General features: G+C 39.3%; 1 protein-coding gene across 23 annotated transcripts in view; it reads left to right on the top strand.

Moving 5' to 3' along the window:
- GPHN (gephyrin) overlaps nucleotides 1–17,929 on the top strand; it is a 235,191-nt gene that overhangs the window by 109,828 nt on the left and 107,434 nt on the right. For 22 of the 23 annotated variants that reach the window (XM_033147666.1, XM_033147695.1, XM_033147633.1 and 19 more), the window contains one exon: nucleotides 8,573–8,667. The exons of the other annotated variant lie outside the window; for it this stretch is intronic. In XM_033147666.1, the coding sequence (XP_033003557.1) occupies nucleotides 8,573–8,667 (95 nt within the window). The remainder of the gene's footprint in view (nucleotides 1–8,572; nucleotides 8,668–17,929) is intronic. 23 annotated transcript variants of the gene reach the window in all.

Raw genomic sequence — 17,929 nt, 5'->3', positions numbered from 1 at the left:
CGCTGCAACCCCAGAGTCGTCCACGACTGGACCTAATGGTCAGGGGTCCCTTTACCTTTACCTTGGTTAACTACTGGAGCATTCTGAGGCCAGATAACTGCAGTTCATGTAGCTGATAATTGGGAGATTCAGAACCCTATTAGCACATATTATATAATAGATGTATGAATATGTTGTTTAATTTACAAATTGCCGTTTACATGCAACTCAAGGCAGTGTCACTAGATACAATTAAAAAAGCAAGCTAAAGTAGTTTTTTTAAATAAAAAAAACCATTCAGCACAAAATTTAACTAAAGCTGGGTTTAAAACAATACAAAATGAACACATAAAGCAGAGATCTTTTCATTCAGGTGAAAAAGCTTGTTGAAACAAAATTGTCTTTGACTTCAAAGCTTACTCATGAGTCTTTCATACATAAATTTTGGATTTTCTTAGTAGGCTCTGAAGCAAAGTGTGAATTCTTTCCATTTTCTGTAGTGCCTCCTTGTGATAGCATGATTGGATCAAATCACTTGATCATAATTCTGGGGACTCTAATGAAGGAGCTTACATGCCAAAAAAATTTGCTTTCATCAACAATTATAATTAAATAGATAAAATCCAGAGTAATTTTTCCAAAACTCATGGGCAGAGAGTTTCAGTGATCTAGCTTGAGGAAACTGCAACTGAGAGCTATTTGTAGCCTATGAAAAATCATATAACAAAAAATCCTCATAGAACATCTGGGCTGAAGCCTGATAACACCAGAGGAGACTACAATTGATGGCAAAAAACGTTGCCTGAATAAACCTGTCACCATATTATTTCTTATATATGCAGATCTTTTTTCAAATATAGATGCATCGTACTTTTTTTTTAAAGTTGCCTTTTGAGACTATATAGTGGGATATTCTAAATACACGCATGCATGCAAGTTTAGAGTGGAATTCAATATTATGCCATGATGAATGCCCCATTAGAACAAGCATTGCAGCTTGCTTGATGGAATGACACCCCTCTTCTCCCACTGTGTGCTGTTCTGGGGGTTATTTTTATCCTCCCCAAGCCAATTTTGGGGGCACTGGGGAATGTGTGGGAGGAGAGGGAGGAAAGCCCTGGGTTGTTTTTTTTTAAGTAGAAGCCCTTGCACAGGGCTTGATCTGATAGGACTTATTTGTTGTAAATCCCTCCCTTAGTCTTTAACTAAACTTCTGCTACAAGATTCCTTAAAAATAGCAATTCTTCCTTAATGTTTGTAATAAAATTTCTTAGATAGAATATTAAACATGTCTCTTACTCATGTTCCCACATTTTAAGTACAGTCAAATCTTGGTCCCCGAACACCTCCATTTTAGAACGTTTTAGCTCCTGAACGCAAAAAAACCTGGAAGTAATCGCTTCGTTTTTTTTAAAACAATTTTCAGAAGCTGAATGTGCTGCTACACAGCTTCTGTTTTGAGTTTCCCTATTGTATTGAGGCTTCTGCTTTCAGTTTCCAGTTGTTGAACGTTTTGGAAGTCGAACGGTCTTCCAGAACGGATTATGTTCGGCAACCAAGGTTTGTACAGTGGTACCTCGGTTTAAGAACAGTCCTGTTTGCGAATGATTCAGTTTACGAACTCCGCAAAACCAGAAGTAGTGTTTGAGAACTTTACCTCGGTCTGAGAACAGAATCTGAACAGTGGAAGGGGATGCATCCAGGGAAACCATGCCTCAGTTTAAGAACGGTTTTGGTTTAAGAACAGACTTCCGGAATGAATTAAGTTCATAAACTGAGGTACCACTGCACTTCTTTAAACAATGCATAGTTAAACTACAGAATTCTCTCCCACAAGATGTACTGATAGCCACCAACTTGGATAGCTTTAAAAACACTCCCTGAGGGGAGTTGAAAAAGAAGAAGCTTGGGAGTTGCCACCATCCAGCTCCCAGAGTGACCCTCCTTCCCCCAACTGCCACCATAGTGGCATCTGAAGGATCATCTTGCCCTGAGGGGAAGGAGAAGAAGCAGTAACAGCTTCTTCTAAAACATACAACCCTAGCATTTGGTCATTATTTAGCCCTGTCGATAACAGCATTACCTCCACCAGTAAACTAGTCAGGAATTATTTGCATCTATTAATGATAGCATCTACCACCACTGTTTCTCTCACATAACTCCCACTATCTTCCTGCCTCAGTTTGTGGGATGTCCACAAAAACAGATTCCTTCAACTGTAGCTGACTCCTTTTCTCCTCTGTTCCTTTGCCTCTTCTCCACATTCATTGCTTTCTTTGGCTTAGTCAGAAACTACAAGTAGTGTGTGATTTTTGAAGAAATCCTTTACAGTGGTGCCCTGCTAGACGAATGCCCCGCTAGACGAAAGGCATTCGCTAGCCCCACAAGACGAAATTGTCAATGGGGCTGCCTCGCAAGACAAAAAAAAAAAAAAATTCCGTCGCGCGAAAACCGCTATTGCATTGGTGCTTCGCTAGACGAAAAAACCGCTAGACGAAGATACTCGTAGAACGAATTATTTTCGTCTATCGAGGCACCACTGTATTTCAGAATCATCTTAGGAGGGTTTCAAAGAACCAGTTTGCCCCCCGCCGCCACCATTGAGTTTTACATCAAGATATTAAGGGGAATATTAAGGGGATATGTTGGGAAAGATGGAGGGCACAAGGAGAAGGGGACGACAGAGGATGAGATGGTTGGACAGTGTTCTCGAAGCGACTGGCATGAGTTTGGCCAAACTGCAGGAGGCAGTGGAGGATAGGGGTGCCTGGCGTGCTCTGGTCCATGGGGTCACGAAGAGTCGGACACGACTGAACGACTGAACAACAACAACAACCATCTGCAAAACAAATGGTAGATTATGGCTTAGATCCAGTCTCTTCCTTATCTGTGAAACTTACACTACTTGGAACCATAACTATTGACACATTTTTCTCTGTTTCTTCACTTTCCAAATCTTGCTGTCTTTTCTGTCCTTGGATTGCTCAAACCTGTGTCATGTGCATTCAAATTTTTCTTATTGCATCTAGCTTTTCACTTCAGCCTGCTAGATCATTCCACTCAGTGTATGTTTTCCCCAAACTGCCAAGAATAGCTCAGTTCGTAGATCTCAGGGCTGTGGGTTCAAGCCCCACATTGGGCAAAAGATTCTTGCATTGCTGGGGGTTGGACTAGATGACCCTTGTGGTATCTTCCAACTCTATAATTCTATAATTCTCTGTAGATAATTGCATTTTGATTATTCAAATTATGCAATTTACTCCTTGATGTCATTTTGATACTTGTAATAATAAACAAAATTATTTTGAATTGAAATTGGGCCCTTGTGGTTCATGTTAACTGCCCCTGGTAATACAGTGCCCCCTTCCTTTCATAGTATGCCACAGGTCTTAATACAAGATCACAAAATATCATAACTCCATGGTAATACACATACAGTGGTACCTCCGGTTACAAATGGAATCCATTCCAGAGGCCCGGCCATATCCCGAAGATTTTGTAACCGGATGACTGCTTCTGCGCACACACGCGGTGTCGTAGAGGGCTTATGTGCACGCGCGAGCGGCAAACCCACATCCGGGTTTGCCGTGTTCGCAACCCAAAGATTACGTTACCCGAAGGTAACGTAACCCAAGGGTCCACTGTACATCCATGTGTTAGTGTTAAACATATTATCAGGGACACATTAAGGCTTGGTACCATAGCTTCATATAAAATTAAATGTCAAGGAAACCTCACTCCCTGACAGGCTGCTTTTCTTGGTGTAAGAATACTTTTTGTGAGGGGGCCTTCCATCATTTGTGATCATTCCATTGTCCATTTGCAGGCTAAACCAGTACTTTCCAGAAACAGTTTTACCTTGTGATTAAACTGTCTAGAGAGCCTCTTAGACAGTAACGAATGCTGGTATGCATTTTGCAAATCAATATTTATTGCAGCACGTACACACTTTGGAATATACATTGTGAAAACATATTCTGTTGTTTTAAGATTGAATACTCAAAAAGGATTTGCATCCTGATAAGATTAGAAATGTACTTTCATGGCATACATAACTGTAAGAATGTCCTTAGTATTAGGCCCTAGTGTTAGTTAGTGTTTAGTTCACTTCCTAGTCTGCCAGAGAGTGGTAGCCTTTGCTATTTCTAGAGGGCTACAATGGAGATTCATTACCTTATTAGAACTTCTGTAATCTGATGCGCTTTTTGAAAATCTCATGAATGAGTTGTATTGATAGAGTATATAATTTTTAAAAAGAAAAGTGAGGTTTTAATACTTGTATTTAACAATAAAGTCCAAAATCATTAGCACATTGTACTTGAAGGACATTTTTTTTCTTATAGCAATAGCAGATTATATCTGAATGGCTAAAGCAACTCCACTTTTACATTATTTCTGTTGTGATGGTTGAATCTTGCATAGGACTAGTCTTGTGAATTTCAATTAGCAATAATTGTTCCTCGGATTAACCTCATTGAATCTTTATTTGAATCTTCAAACTAATCCTCTTGCTTCTACCACCATTCTATTCAGACAATATAAGTTGCTTTTATAGTGATGGGGATACTGCTTTTCTATTTGATAGTTGGTTAATGTTAGTTGATTGATGTTGGTAAATTATTCAACTTGCTCAAATATGAAATCTGATCATGTTCAGAATGTGATCTCTGTGTTCCTCAGAAATTATAAGTTATGCTTACATAGCTGGATACAAGGAGGTAGTTTTGTTATACAGAGTAGTTACGTTAAAAATGATGGCTTGCTCCAGTAGGGTAAAGTCTACATTATGCAACAGTCTGTACCAACCAAATTGTCCCCCCCCCCCATCTATCCCTTATTTCAAAGAGGGAAAGCTGTGTTTTGCAGGTTGTTTTGCAACCTCCATTTTACTGATAAAATTGGTATAAAGCTGATATAGTATGATGGTTGTAGTAGTTAAGAGATGAACTATGGAAATCTTTTTTTTATACCTCACCTCCATCATGAAATCACTAAGTGAACCTAACTTAGACAACTACTCCCTCCCAGCTTTAGTCCCTATCCACAACATTAGAAGTAATAATACTGACTTACTTGACAGGATTGTTTGAAAGGATTGCAAATAAAATAAATAAATAAAATAGTAAATAAAATAGTTCCAATTTTAATTATCATGGTCATTTTTACTATTTTTTTTTCCTGTCTGCTACCCAGGACATACTTCCACAAGAGAGGGTCCTGTGGCACCTTTGAAGTTATTGTGACGTAAACTTTACTGAGCCACAAAATCCATAAACCTTTTCATCCTTTAGGTGCCCAAGACTCCCCCTACCACAAACTAACTCTGTAATTTGTTGCTATACAAATTGTAAATAGAACATTACTTTCAGCATTAATTAATATTGTGTTTAAAAACTGTATAACTGAAAGAGAAACTCCTAAGACCAAAGTTTACACTGCAGGCATGTCCCGTCCCCCACTTACCCAGGAGTTACATTCCGGGGCCCCGCACGCATAATTGAAATTGTGAAAAGTGGGGAGGACTCCACTTTAATAGGGAGGATGTACAGGGAAGGGAGGGAGACAGGGAAAGAGAGAGAGAGAGAGAGAGAGAGAGGGAGGGAGGGAGACTTGCGCTGAAAATCACTCAGCCTGTGAGTACCTGAGCCTGTCTGCTTGCCTGAGGGGAGCCAGTGCACGTGGCAGTGGCTGGCTGAGGAGGGCGCCCAGTAGAAATGGTGGCAGGATTGGGGTGCGGATGTGCAGCAGAGCAGCAGGTGCCGGGAAAAGGCGCCTCCTGCCCTGTGCTGCTGGTTGATTGAAGGGCACCTTCCCTCGCTCAGACAGCGCCCCTGAGCAACTTCCAGGCAGCAGCCCCAGCCAAGGGAAGGCCTATTTATTTATTTAGCGATGACCTGCATAAAGTAGTCACGTGTGAGTGGGATGTGCATAAGTGGAGCGCCCTGTACACGCAGGTCCTACTTTGTGAAAGTTCACTATGGGAAAATTCACTCCTCTGAACACTAGGAATTAGTACCCAAACCTCACTATACACAGCACAGATTCGGATTTTTTTACTTCCGTAGTTAGCTGCGGGAGGGGGAGCAACTGAACAAATCAGAGAGCTTTTTTCTGAGGTTTCTTGGGGAGGTGTTTTTTTTGGGGGGGGGTCAGAATTCTGTGGTCAGGAGCACATTAGAATTTTTTTCATAGGAATCAGTAGAAATTGTCAACTCATTATGCAAATGCTCACCTAATGATTGATGTCATTGACATGTCATTGCTGACTAACATTGACTATCCATGGCTAAAGGCTAGGAGAATTCTGAGCCCTATCTGGAGATGTCATAATTTGAGCCTAGAACCTTCTGCATGTAAAGCAGATGCTCTCCCACTGAGCCACAGCCCAAATATAGCATATTATATGGTCTATAAAGTTCCAATTTCCACAGGATAGGCCTAACTTTCAGAGCATTACATGTGAACTGGGTCTTAGAATCTCGTTAGAATTCCACCACCCCCCTAAAAAACTTGCAGTTTCCCTACCTCCCAAACACCCAAACAAGTCAAACAGCTTAAGTTTATGGTCTCAGGGGAAAGACACTATTTTCAATATCAAAGACTAATGAACTGAAACATAGGAACACTCACAGTTTGGAAATGACCTCATATATTTCATGCAGGAGAGAGCCAGGATCTGGCTGCTTAAGTATGCAACATAGGGCAGAGGTAATACAGTCCAGAAACCTGGAGCAAGGGGAGAGGTGTCAGAGTGAACCTCAGGATGAGTCATGCTGCCTACTTTCTGTTTGGACTGCAGCCAAAAAATGTCCCTCCCACACAGTTGACTCCAGCACATAAGTAGTGGACTTCTCCTTCTCCCCCTTAGTCCAAGAGATAGCTAATTGTATTTGCCTTTACCGGGGAGAGGAGAAGCTAACAGGCCACCAGAAGTTTAGCTTTAAAGTTTAGGCTTGAAGAAAATAGACTCACTACAAGGGATGGAGTTATACGTATTCGCTCCCGAAACCAAGTAGCTTTATTCATCATGCACTTTTCTCCTTCCTGCCCAATTGCTGGTTTGAATTTGAGCTGAAGATTTGTTTAGAAAACCAGGACACATATCTGATCTAGTTGTATTTAAGTGTTTTTCTCTTTTTCTTCCTTTGTCCCTTCAGTCCATACTTTTCAATCTATTCCTGATAAGAGTTTGGGGTTTGACTGGTCAAGGATAATTTTAACCTTCTTTGAATACATTTTATTAAGTTTAGGTTTCATTTTAAACCTACCTTTTCTTTTCTTTTAAAATAGAAGTTTACTGCAATTGAAAATTTACTATTATTTCAATTCTTAAAACTGCCCCATATATTTTCTTACTGTTTCTGACATCTCTATTAGAAGTTGTAGTTCCTTAATTTAGGAATTTCTTATACAAAGTAGGTGGCAAATGTTACTGTAGCATGCTGAGGATATCTTAGCTTCTAAGGTGGAGATATAGCAGGTTTGAAAACCATTGATGCAAGTCATGGATGGAAGACATGCATTCTTGGCAAAAGATAGTAACCATTTTGAAGGGTTATATAAGGCATTACCTTTCATTAACCATATCCACTGTCAAGGTTACTTAGATTTCTGTGAGAAATCTGCTGGGCCAGGTGAGGCTATAAGCAAATCAAATCTATTATTTGCATGGCTTAATGGCCAATGGTTGTTAACCATTCACAAACTAAATGTCATGTTAATTGAGCATCCTTATAGTTACATAGACTTACTTTTGCATAAACAGATACATTATGCCACATTAGTTTAAAACAAGCTAGGGTTTCATGTAAGCATACTGGTGCATGCTGCTGAGAAGTTATTGTGCCTCTCCTCCCTCACGTCCCGCTGCTGCTACCACTTGTACAGTGCTATTTTTCTAGAAAAAGAGGTGCCAGAACTCGCCATTAACACCTCCCTTGTTCTTGTATTATGGCTATGGCACCCACTTGAGAAACTTGAGTCAAGGTTTGGAGTTACAGGTGGGTAGCCATGTTGGTCTGCCATAGTCGAAACAAAATAGAAAATTCTTTTGAGTAGCACCTTAGAGACCAACTGTGTTTGTTCTTGGTATGAGCTTTCGTGTGCATGCACACTTCTTCAGATACGAGTATCTGAAAAAGTGTGCATGCACACGAAAGCTCATACCAAGAACAAACACAGTTGGTCTCTAAGGTGCTATTCAAGGTTTGGAGTTTGGCTTGTTTCCTGGTGACAGTACAGCAGGAGAGGAACAGAGTGAGAACTTTTCAACAGCATGCATTAGTTCACGGCATTAAACAATAGCTTGTTTTTAAAACTATGGTTTAATTTGATGTGCAAACCTGACTAGTTCATGATCAGCAGAAAGTCCTAGAAATTGTAGTGGAATGTAATGCAAGCTTCCACAGAAGCTAATCTTAGTGGATGAGTGTTTACTGGTTATATGCCCTGAGTCTGCAACATTCACTACTGAAATTCATGCTACATAGTCTTCAGGAAAAGGATGGAGATTTCAGTTTTTATTTAGTTTTATATTTATTTTACTTTCTTTTTGTTGTTTTCACTCAGTCTGCTGTTTAATCTTTGATTACAGGCTACTAAAGAAGTAATAGAACGAGAGGCCCCAGGGATGGCCTTGGCAATGCTGATGGGATCACTTAATGTTACACCTCTGGGCATGCTCTCTAGGTAAGAATATTAACAAAAATACCATGAATTATTTCTCTAGAAATATTTAAGGTGGTGGAATGGTTGCATTGAGCAATGCATTAATATTTGGCCCCTTCATCATTTTCAGATTCAGGTAGATACACTTTTTTGAGGCTCCTGATTTATCCTTTTGGGACCTCTGGCATGTTAATAGGCCAGTCAGTATTTGAAAGTACTTTAGGAAATGAGTTAATGGTTTCAGTGTGTTAAAAAGCAGGTATCCATGCCAGATCAATTATATGTAGGGTGACAAAGAGGATGTAGGTGGATGCCACCTACAAATAAAAGTTCATTTTCAAAGTCACATATCAGTGAATGGCATGAGATAGGCTATTTTTAGGCTAACTGTCGCATTTCTGAAAGTAATGAACTGATTTAGACATACTGTACACCAAGATGAAGGTAAGCAGCTGTGCTACCAAACATATAATAGCTGTAGTATTCTTACATTTTAAGGGTGACGTGCCATAAGGGCAAGAGCAATAAGCACACTGGAAATTTGCCAAAACATGGCTTTGGAAAGCAGAACTATTTTAACCATCCCACACAGCTATTTCAAGTCTACTATATATTTAGCAGCCAACATTTTTCCTACAATTGCACTGAATGTCTAATTCAGATAGATACAGGTACTTACAAAATTACAGTGAATAGAAGTCACAGCCATACCTCTTAAAACAGTTACAAGACAAAAAACACATGAAATAAAATAAACAGCATATAGATACTAACTTCAGTGTTCCTGAACCATGTCATCAAAGCTGCTTCTTGTTAATAAAGGTAACAATTATGTACAATACTGACTTGCCAAACTGAGGCACATGGCCTGTGGAACATGAACAAACCATTACATTTTATTTAAAAGTGATTTCCTGGTTATTGTAGGAGGTGATGTAAGCTGGGTAATTTAGAAGAGGGTTTATTCTAGCTAGGAGCTGCAGGTCTACCTTACTGTGAGTTCTCATTTTCATATTTTTACCTGCTTTCTCCTAAAATAAAACTTTGTTGGAGTTCTGATGCCTATGGTTTGAAGCTTAAAGGAATCAGTGTGAACTTTGTATGTTTTTCAAATGGCAACAACAAAGATGCACTGTGTCACAACATCTAACAAGTCAGAGAAGCTGCTAAATTTTACTAAAAATGATAATACCAATAATGTGTAATTGGCCAGGTTTTCTGACCACATAGCAGCTTGAACTGCTGGGCAGCATTTTATTATTTATACCTCACCCATCTGACTGGGTCTTCTAAAAGTTGTATAGATATTTATCTCGATATCTGATGGGAACCCTCCACAGGAAGGGCCCTACTGCTGAGAAGGTCCTCTGCCTGGTTCCCTGTAGCTTCACTTCTCACAGTGAGGGACCCGCAAGAAGTTCCTTGAAGTTGGACCTCCATGTCTGGGCTGAATGATGAGGGTGGAGACACTCCTTCAGGTATACAGGGCCAAGGCAGTTTGGGGCTTTAAAGGTTAGCACCAACACTTTGAATTGTGCTTAGAAACGTATTGGGAGCCAGTGTAGATCCTTTAGGACCAGTGTTTATATGGTCCCAGTGGCCATTCCCAGTCACCAGTCTAGCTGCCACATTCTGGAATAGTTATAGAGAACTTAAATGCTCAGTAGTGACAATTCCAACTTTGTAGTCTGAGCAATTTACATGAGAATTATGGAAATCTTGAAAGGGATCACAACAGGACATTGTATCTGGAATTATTCACCACCTTGCTACTATAACTCACAAATTTATGTTCACACAAGTTGGTGTCATTTCTGATTATTACATTGAAGTGTATTCTACAAAGCCTGCCACACAATCCACTCAAATGTATTTGAAGGGGCCAATACAACTTGGTGGGCTTGATGTGCAGCTACTGCAAATATGGAGATAATTTATTGCCATGGATGAAAATTTTGCTAATGTAGCCCACTTTCTGTCTGATGTTCTAATAAGAAGAGGTGTAGACAGCTGGTGACTTCACCAAACCCGATGAGGATTGATCAGCCAAGAGAGACTGCTCCAGTCTTTCGATATGGTGTGGAGGATTCTACTGTTCTACTGTTGCACTTCCTGACCACAAGAGCAACTGAAATATAACAACTTGAAAATGAAGATGCTTTCAAATACAATTACACGTCACTGCCAAAACTATTTTGAAACTTATAAAGAACTTGCTAAGCTTCCATGGCCTAACAGGCTGTGGCATAGTATCATCTTGCAGTAGCCATGGAAAGATGCCCTGCTGGAAGATATTGTTTTAAAGCAACCTCGTCAGTTGTATTGGATGGGATCAGTGTTACTCAGATACCAATAGACTTCTGTCACGGAATCCTAGAATTGTAGAGTTGGAAGGGACCATGATGGTAATGTAGTCCAGCCCCCTGCAATGCAAGAACCTCAACTGAAGCATGCATGACTGCTATCCAACTGCTGCTTCAAAACCTCCCATAAAGCAGAGTCCACCATCTTCGGAGGGAGTCCGTCCTGCAGCTCTTATCGTCTAAAAGTTCTTCCTAATGTTTAGCTGATAGCAAAAGCAGGCCCATTTATATATGACTTGGCCAGAAGGGGTTTGGTAGACACTGTAAATTGGGAGTGCTTGCAAAGCCCCTTGCACAGCACTTCCCAAGTTCCCAACAACCGTTTGTTGGTCACTTGGGAAGTGCTGCTCAGTGAGCTTTGCTAATATTGCTAATATTGATTTAAGTTTTTAAAAAATGACATTTTGATTGGTTAGCATTGGTAAAAATTAAAAATGACATTGAGGTGTTTGGTAGGGGAAAATCTGGTTGAGGATCTTATTCTGAAACCTTGTGAATCTGCATGTATAATAACATTGCACTTTATATACATTACTTCAGCTGATACAGAGAAATGCTGACTTGCTTAAGGCTGTCTAGTGAATTAATGGCTGCTAGCAACTTCTTGGCTTGTTCTTTCATTCAGTAGCCCTGCTCACCTAGCAGTGATTTTCTTATCATGGACACAATCCAGAAAAGTGCTGTATTGTAAGTTTCCCCTGAAATAAATTAACTTCTAATGTAGTCATACTTTAAGATGGCATGATCATTGATTAGCTTGTAAGCAGTATTCAACAGAGAACATACATAAACACTGTTCCTTTAAATATAGAAAATAAATAAAAATAAATAATTTGGTCATAATAAAATAAATTATTTATAGTCATTTCATAAGTCCCCAAACTAGCAAAGAACAAAGCTTGGTACATATCCCTGTGTTTTTATGAGAACTTTTCTCTCACTTTGCCAGTTGTTTATAACAACTGCTTTATAACAACTTTATAACAACAATAAGAGCAGTCGCTAAGAAGGGTTTATTTTTTTAATGCCAGAGGCTGCATAAATGGTATACACATGTGTTGTTGTCATGGAATTGTGGCCTATCTATACATGACACAGGTATAACTGACTTGGTTCAGGTTCGTGAGATCTCAAGGAAATCCACTTTACTAATTATTTGTTAGAATAGTCTTCCCCAGCCTGGTGTCCCCCAGATGTTTTTGGCTACAGTTTCCATCAGCTCCAGCCAGCCTAGCCAGTCATCAGGAATGATGGGAGTTCATCATTCAAACCATCTAGCACCAGGTTGAGGAAGTCTGTATTAGAGAAAATTAATACTGTGCCTCTCTTGAGTTGAACATAATTATGATGGGGTGGAGGAACAGAGATTAGGTGGTCATATTTAGCTTTCAAGATGAATTGTAAAATGAAATACTTAAGTATAAATAATTCAACAAGAACACATTATGAGTATTCTATAAAAGTTAGTGTTTTTGCTCTTTCCATGGCAGAGAAGACTAGCAAATAATGTTGTTCATTGGGTTTCTTTCCTATCATTATTTTATTGTATTTCTATTTTTTGCAGTTAAAAGGGGAAAATGTTAAACAAATTAAAAGTAGTCTCATCTCCAAAACTAGACAGTTCATTGTGCCATTCAAGCATTGGATTATCTTTATTCTTCTCTTTGCCGCCAAAGTGGCAGTGAAATTGTCATTGTGTATGAATGTGATTGGGATTGTGTGTAATGTGTCCGTTAAGCAGCTTAATTAACTGTAAATCTCATAAGACTTTGAAATATGACTGGGGAACAAAGACTATTCTGGAAGTACTCTAAAACAGGGGTGGGCTTTAAACACAGATCTGCCCATATCACATAGAGGAGCCAATTTGTGGAGCCTTTGGATTTGCCTTGCATATTCTTCCTGTTGGCCTTGCTCACTCTCATGTGATGTTAGAAGGCAGAGAGTTCCCATTGTCACATGGCCAGGCAATTTTCATGGGAATGGCAACTGGAAAGAGGCTAACCCTCACCCGTGCATTGCCACCCCCACCAACAATTATTTTGCACAGCAGTTAAACAGAAAAAAGCTCCTATTGGTGCCCATGGGAGTTTTCTCCCTCTAAACCTAATTGCCACAGGCAGGGGGGATAGAAGGGGGAGGAGAGCAGGAAAAGGGTGTGATGGGGAGAAGGAAATCGTTGTAGGGAATGTTGATGTGTGTGGATGGATTTGTGTATGCATGAATACAGAGTAGCTGTGTGAGTGGGAGACGAAGAGAGTATGCAAGGTGCTGATGACCTTAACTTTAAATAAGTTCCCCCCATACAGAAAGGGAAGGGGTATCTCTTTTTTAAAAAGTAAAGGGGTGCATGGGTGAGGAGTACAGAACCTTGCCTTGTTGCTTACCACTCCATACTCCCTTTCTCCAAGTCCTTTTCTCCCGACCAATAATACTTCTGAAATTGGAACCCTACTAAGGAGGAAAATGGGGTGGGGGAAGAGCTTGCAGGAAGCTAATTATGTGAAGGGAATACACTGATATATGACTATCATGTCTGGTTCAGGCATGAGACTTTGCTACTGAATGGTTACCAAAGCTGTTACTGTATTTCTGATAGTTATTTTAACTTTGCTTTGCTTTGTTGCTAATGTGTTTGATACACTTACCAAGATGAGGAAAATGACACAAATCTGCTTCACAGATGTCAAATGGCATTTCCTTCTTGAATCCCTAACTGTAAGAAAATATTGAACAAGCCTGTTTGGAATCCATCTTCAAGGTCTATGCAGTTTCTGTTGGTAACTTGAGGCTATTTAGTCAGCTACTTTCCTTCATGTGATTTCAGCTTAACATACCTGTACTTGTTCAGTAAGACTGTTCAATTACAGTGTTGAGGCAGCTCCAATTGCAAAAATTGCTTCTGGATGTCATCCGCTGGATGAAGCAGTAGTGAAATGGTGTGCTAAAATACACTTGGTGATCATGTAGCATTACATGATGGAAAATATCTATTCTATATGAATCAGTACTTCACCTGCCAGTGTTTCCCTCACTTTGTTCTTACGAGGTGCTGTTTCTAGACCATTAATACTATTCTGTCCTAACCACTTTTGTTAAATTATCACATGGTGCTTTTTGTATACAAATAGCGATACATTTAGATTCTATATCTAAGTCTAGATTCTTCTGAATCTGAAACTTTTTAAATATTCTGAGTTATGGTGGTAGTTATCTACCAAATCTACATTGTTAAAAATTAGGGGTGTTTCAGTGGTTGTCCTTAGTGGCACTATTTATGATTGAACTAATCTGCACTCATAAAATTTTCACAAATAGCACATCTACTAAATGAAGTTAACAGCCTTAGAACATGATACACCAGCTTTGTGAGTTGAAATAAGGAGCATAAGGTTCCTCACATATGTGTACAGGAGATGTCAATGCAAAGTGGGGGGGGGGGGGCTAAGAGATAAGTGTAGCTTATGATGGAATGGCATTTTGCAAAGAACACAAGGGTGCTGCTGAAAATAGCAACCACAAATAGAGTCTTCCCCCTTCCCCTGTACCTTCTAATTAAACTTCCTATGTGACCTGACATAATTACAGCGGCCTGGTTCATAACACGTAATGGTGAGCTAGAGACTCTATGTACTGCTGTTATTGTCATGGTCCTCACCACATATTTTCTTTTAACTGAACTAGAACCCTGTTCTTTGACTCAGTGTATGTCTTTGGAATGCTACAAGCTTTCTTGGACCCAAATAACTCTACCCCTTTCCCACTGTGATTGGGCTTTATTTTACCCTTGCTGGCATCAGCCAACAAACATTTCCATGTGCACAAATGCTGTTCCTGATTGGGCCCCACCCTGTTGTTAGTCCTTCACTTTGCCAGCCTTCTCCTGGTTGCTCGTTCCTGTCTCACTTCCTTCTTGTCAACTCCCCATATCTGCCTTACCTATACAGACTCTTTTCCAGGATCTAGACAAGCATTCATCTCTGTTATTGAGAAAATGATCGTGTAGTCAATCTCCCTCACCCCCACTTTTTAAAAAATTGATAATTACCAACCTAGAAGTTACTCCATTTTAGGAGTAAACCTGGGGTTCAAATTTCTGATACTTTGTTATTAGTGTTTCTCCAGTTTGGAATGCAACAAATTTCAGATCAGGAATGTCACTTATTCCATCTTTATGTGACTATACAGGGATGAAGGAATCTTCTGGGGCACTGGACAGACTGTAGTTCCAGATATGTTAGTGCATGAGATAATAGTGGCAGCCCAAAACATCCATGTGTTATCCATTTGTGCTATAGTAGTGAGTATCATATTTCTGGAACACAAATGACTTCCCCCCCCTCTCCCCCCTAGTGTTTTCTTTATAGTTCTCCTTGGCCTTAGATGAACTATTATTTAGTTCCAGATTGGCACAAATCACTACAGATCAATTTGAGTCCACCTGGACTGCTCTGTAGCGATTTCTAGCTGCCTTGGCCTGATTTGGATTTGGCACAAATCAACTCTGTTCCGGATATGGATAAATCAGTTGTGCAGCTCTGCTAATTAGATCCAAATAGTTAGCTTTCTGATGAGCTGATTTGATGCATGGATACAGCCTAGAAAATCTCAAATAATTTGACTTGTATTTTAGTCTGGACAGAGGGCCAGTCTACTTCTGCACCAACATAAGCAACAGGAGTACCAACAGGTAAAGCGGTACTTCCTTTAGTAATGAATTTTGAACTTTCTCCAACTCCTGGACAGTGTTCAACGAAAACGTGGAAGGATCAACCTTGGTCAAAAAGATTTTAAGGGCTGGAGCAACCTGTTGTCCTCCCTTTGTATAAAAAGAATTCAAAATAGTTCCAACAAGATGTCTTACTTTAATTAGAGTAGCATCCTTATGGGCCATCTAAGAGGAATTAGCTGCAAAGTGAACCCCTAAATAACAACATGATTTATCCAGTTATATGTGGGAGATCATTTACTGAATGTGAGCACTTTAGTTTTAGGAAAAAAAATTAATACTAAGCTGTTCCTTCGGATAGAAATTGGGCCCCGTGAATAGAATGATGCTGACCTTTCTATTTCTTATGGCATCAAGTTTCCCAAACAATTTACCCAGAACATTGACATAAAGGCTGAAAAGAAAAAGCACCAAAATACATTCCTCTTTTTAACTACTGTATGTTTATAGTTGGAATTCGGTCAGATGGCACATTCCTGCCTACTTTAATTTTAACAAATTATCATGGCCCAGACTTTGAAGAAGCATCGGCAGCCCAGGGCAGCAATTTAGCCCACAGACTGCTTCTATCTAGCAACTCAAAAGCTGAGGATAGGTCAACAATGGATATTTTAAACCATTTCCCCAATAAGATGGAACAGAGTAGGGCAACAGTTAATAGTAGAATAAGAATTTCTAACCCCAGCTTGCTCTTTAGACAGAATACAGTTGCCTGCAACTTAAGCAGAAATAAGTTTTACAGGAAACATGCAACAAACTGATTTTTACAAAGGATAAACCACAGACAGTTCCAACCCTAAAGGAATTAAGCCTGTCAAGCCAGTATCAATAAACAATTTAGTGAGGATAGGATGCCACAGTTCGAATGCATATTAAGCAGTTTGAGAAGCATGTGATTCTCCCTTGTGGCCTTTATGACTTAGTTGGATCATTCAGAGATTTGACCATACATGAAGTTGTTGGATCCCAGTTAGGGAAGACTCAATAATCCACCAAAGGGGATGAGAAGCTGTTGAAGAGTTATATAGTTTTGTGAAATAATTAGTTTTATCATCAGTTGAAATCTGAGTTTTAGTAACCCTTCTTCACTAAGCCAGTCCACAAGGAACGATAGCCCAAAACTTACACACAAAACTCTCTGACAGCCGAGTCTAAAACTTTCCACTGAGTTCTATTATATTCTTACTTTCTTCTTTTTTTTGATGTATGAGGAATTTATAAAGTGATCTAAATTTGATGAGCTGTTCAGTGGCTACTTCCATTTTTAGTTTAGAATGTTGTCTGGATAATTTAACCAGAGTCCTTTTAGCATTCTTGCAATTCTTATCAAACCACACAGTGGACGGCCCAAAATTCTGATATGCGATATATGGTGTAATTAGAAAAGGTCTGTCTGCTGCCTGTTGGTAAATAATTAAAAAAGAGGCTTTCCACAAAAGACAATGAGGATGAAGTATTATTAATTGATCAGATCTCATCAATTTAATCCAAGAGGCAGAGAGCCTCAGACCACTTCATTCTTCTTGTCCCCAATTCATTCCAATTATGTCAGTAAGATGGCTGACCTCCAGCAATGTTGAAATCTAAAATAAGCTCAAAAGGATAGTGATCACTTTCTATATGGATAGAGAAAAATTGACAATAAAATTAATATATACTGATTCCTTACTGATTTGCTTATAGTATGCTGAGAGTTTGTTCTTATAAAATTAGGGGTATCAGAAAGAGCATCTTAGGAGTCTGGTTGTCTACAATCTGTAAATAAACATACAGTTTTACTATAGATTGTTATGTGTGTTTGTTGAAAATACTTGTGGTTTGGTACTGGATTCAGAGCGGGTTTTCTTAAAGAGAAATAATTGAGTTTATATTTCTGTGAAACAGTTACTTGTGACTTGGCTTTTCCATTCAACAAGCTGTGCCATATTTTTCTTTTGAATGAGTCACAATGTGTTTATTTTTTAACAGTTTTTGTGATTATTTGAAATTATTAATACCCTTTTTATTGCTAGCCCTTGATTATCTTGATTTAAAGCATATTGGGGCTCAAATGGTGCTTCCAATGTACCTTTAAGGTTTCTTTGCTTTGTTTCCTGCACTGGTGTTGTTTGCAAATATGCCTAGTTGAAATACCATATATACTTGAGTATAAGCCTAGTTTTTCAGCACACTTTTTGTGCTTTAAAAGCTG

Source organism: Lacerta agilis, chromosome 1, assembly GCF_009819535.1.
Source record: "Lacerta agilis isolate rLacAgi1 chromosome 1, rLacAgi1.pri, whole genome shotgun sequence".
Taxonomy (NCBI): domain Eukaryota; kingdom Metazoa; phylum Chordata; class Lepidosauria; order Squamata; family Lacertidae; genus Lacerta; species Lacerta agilis.
This window is presented reverse-complemented; position numbering and strand designations above follow the sequence as displayed.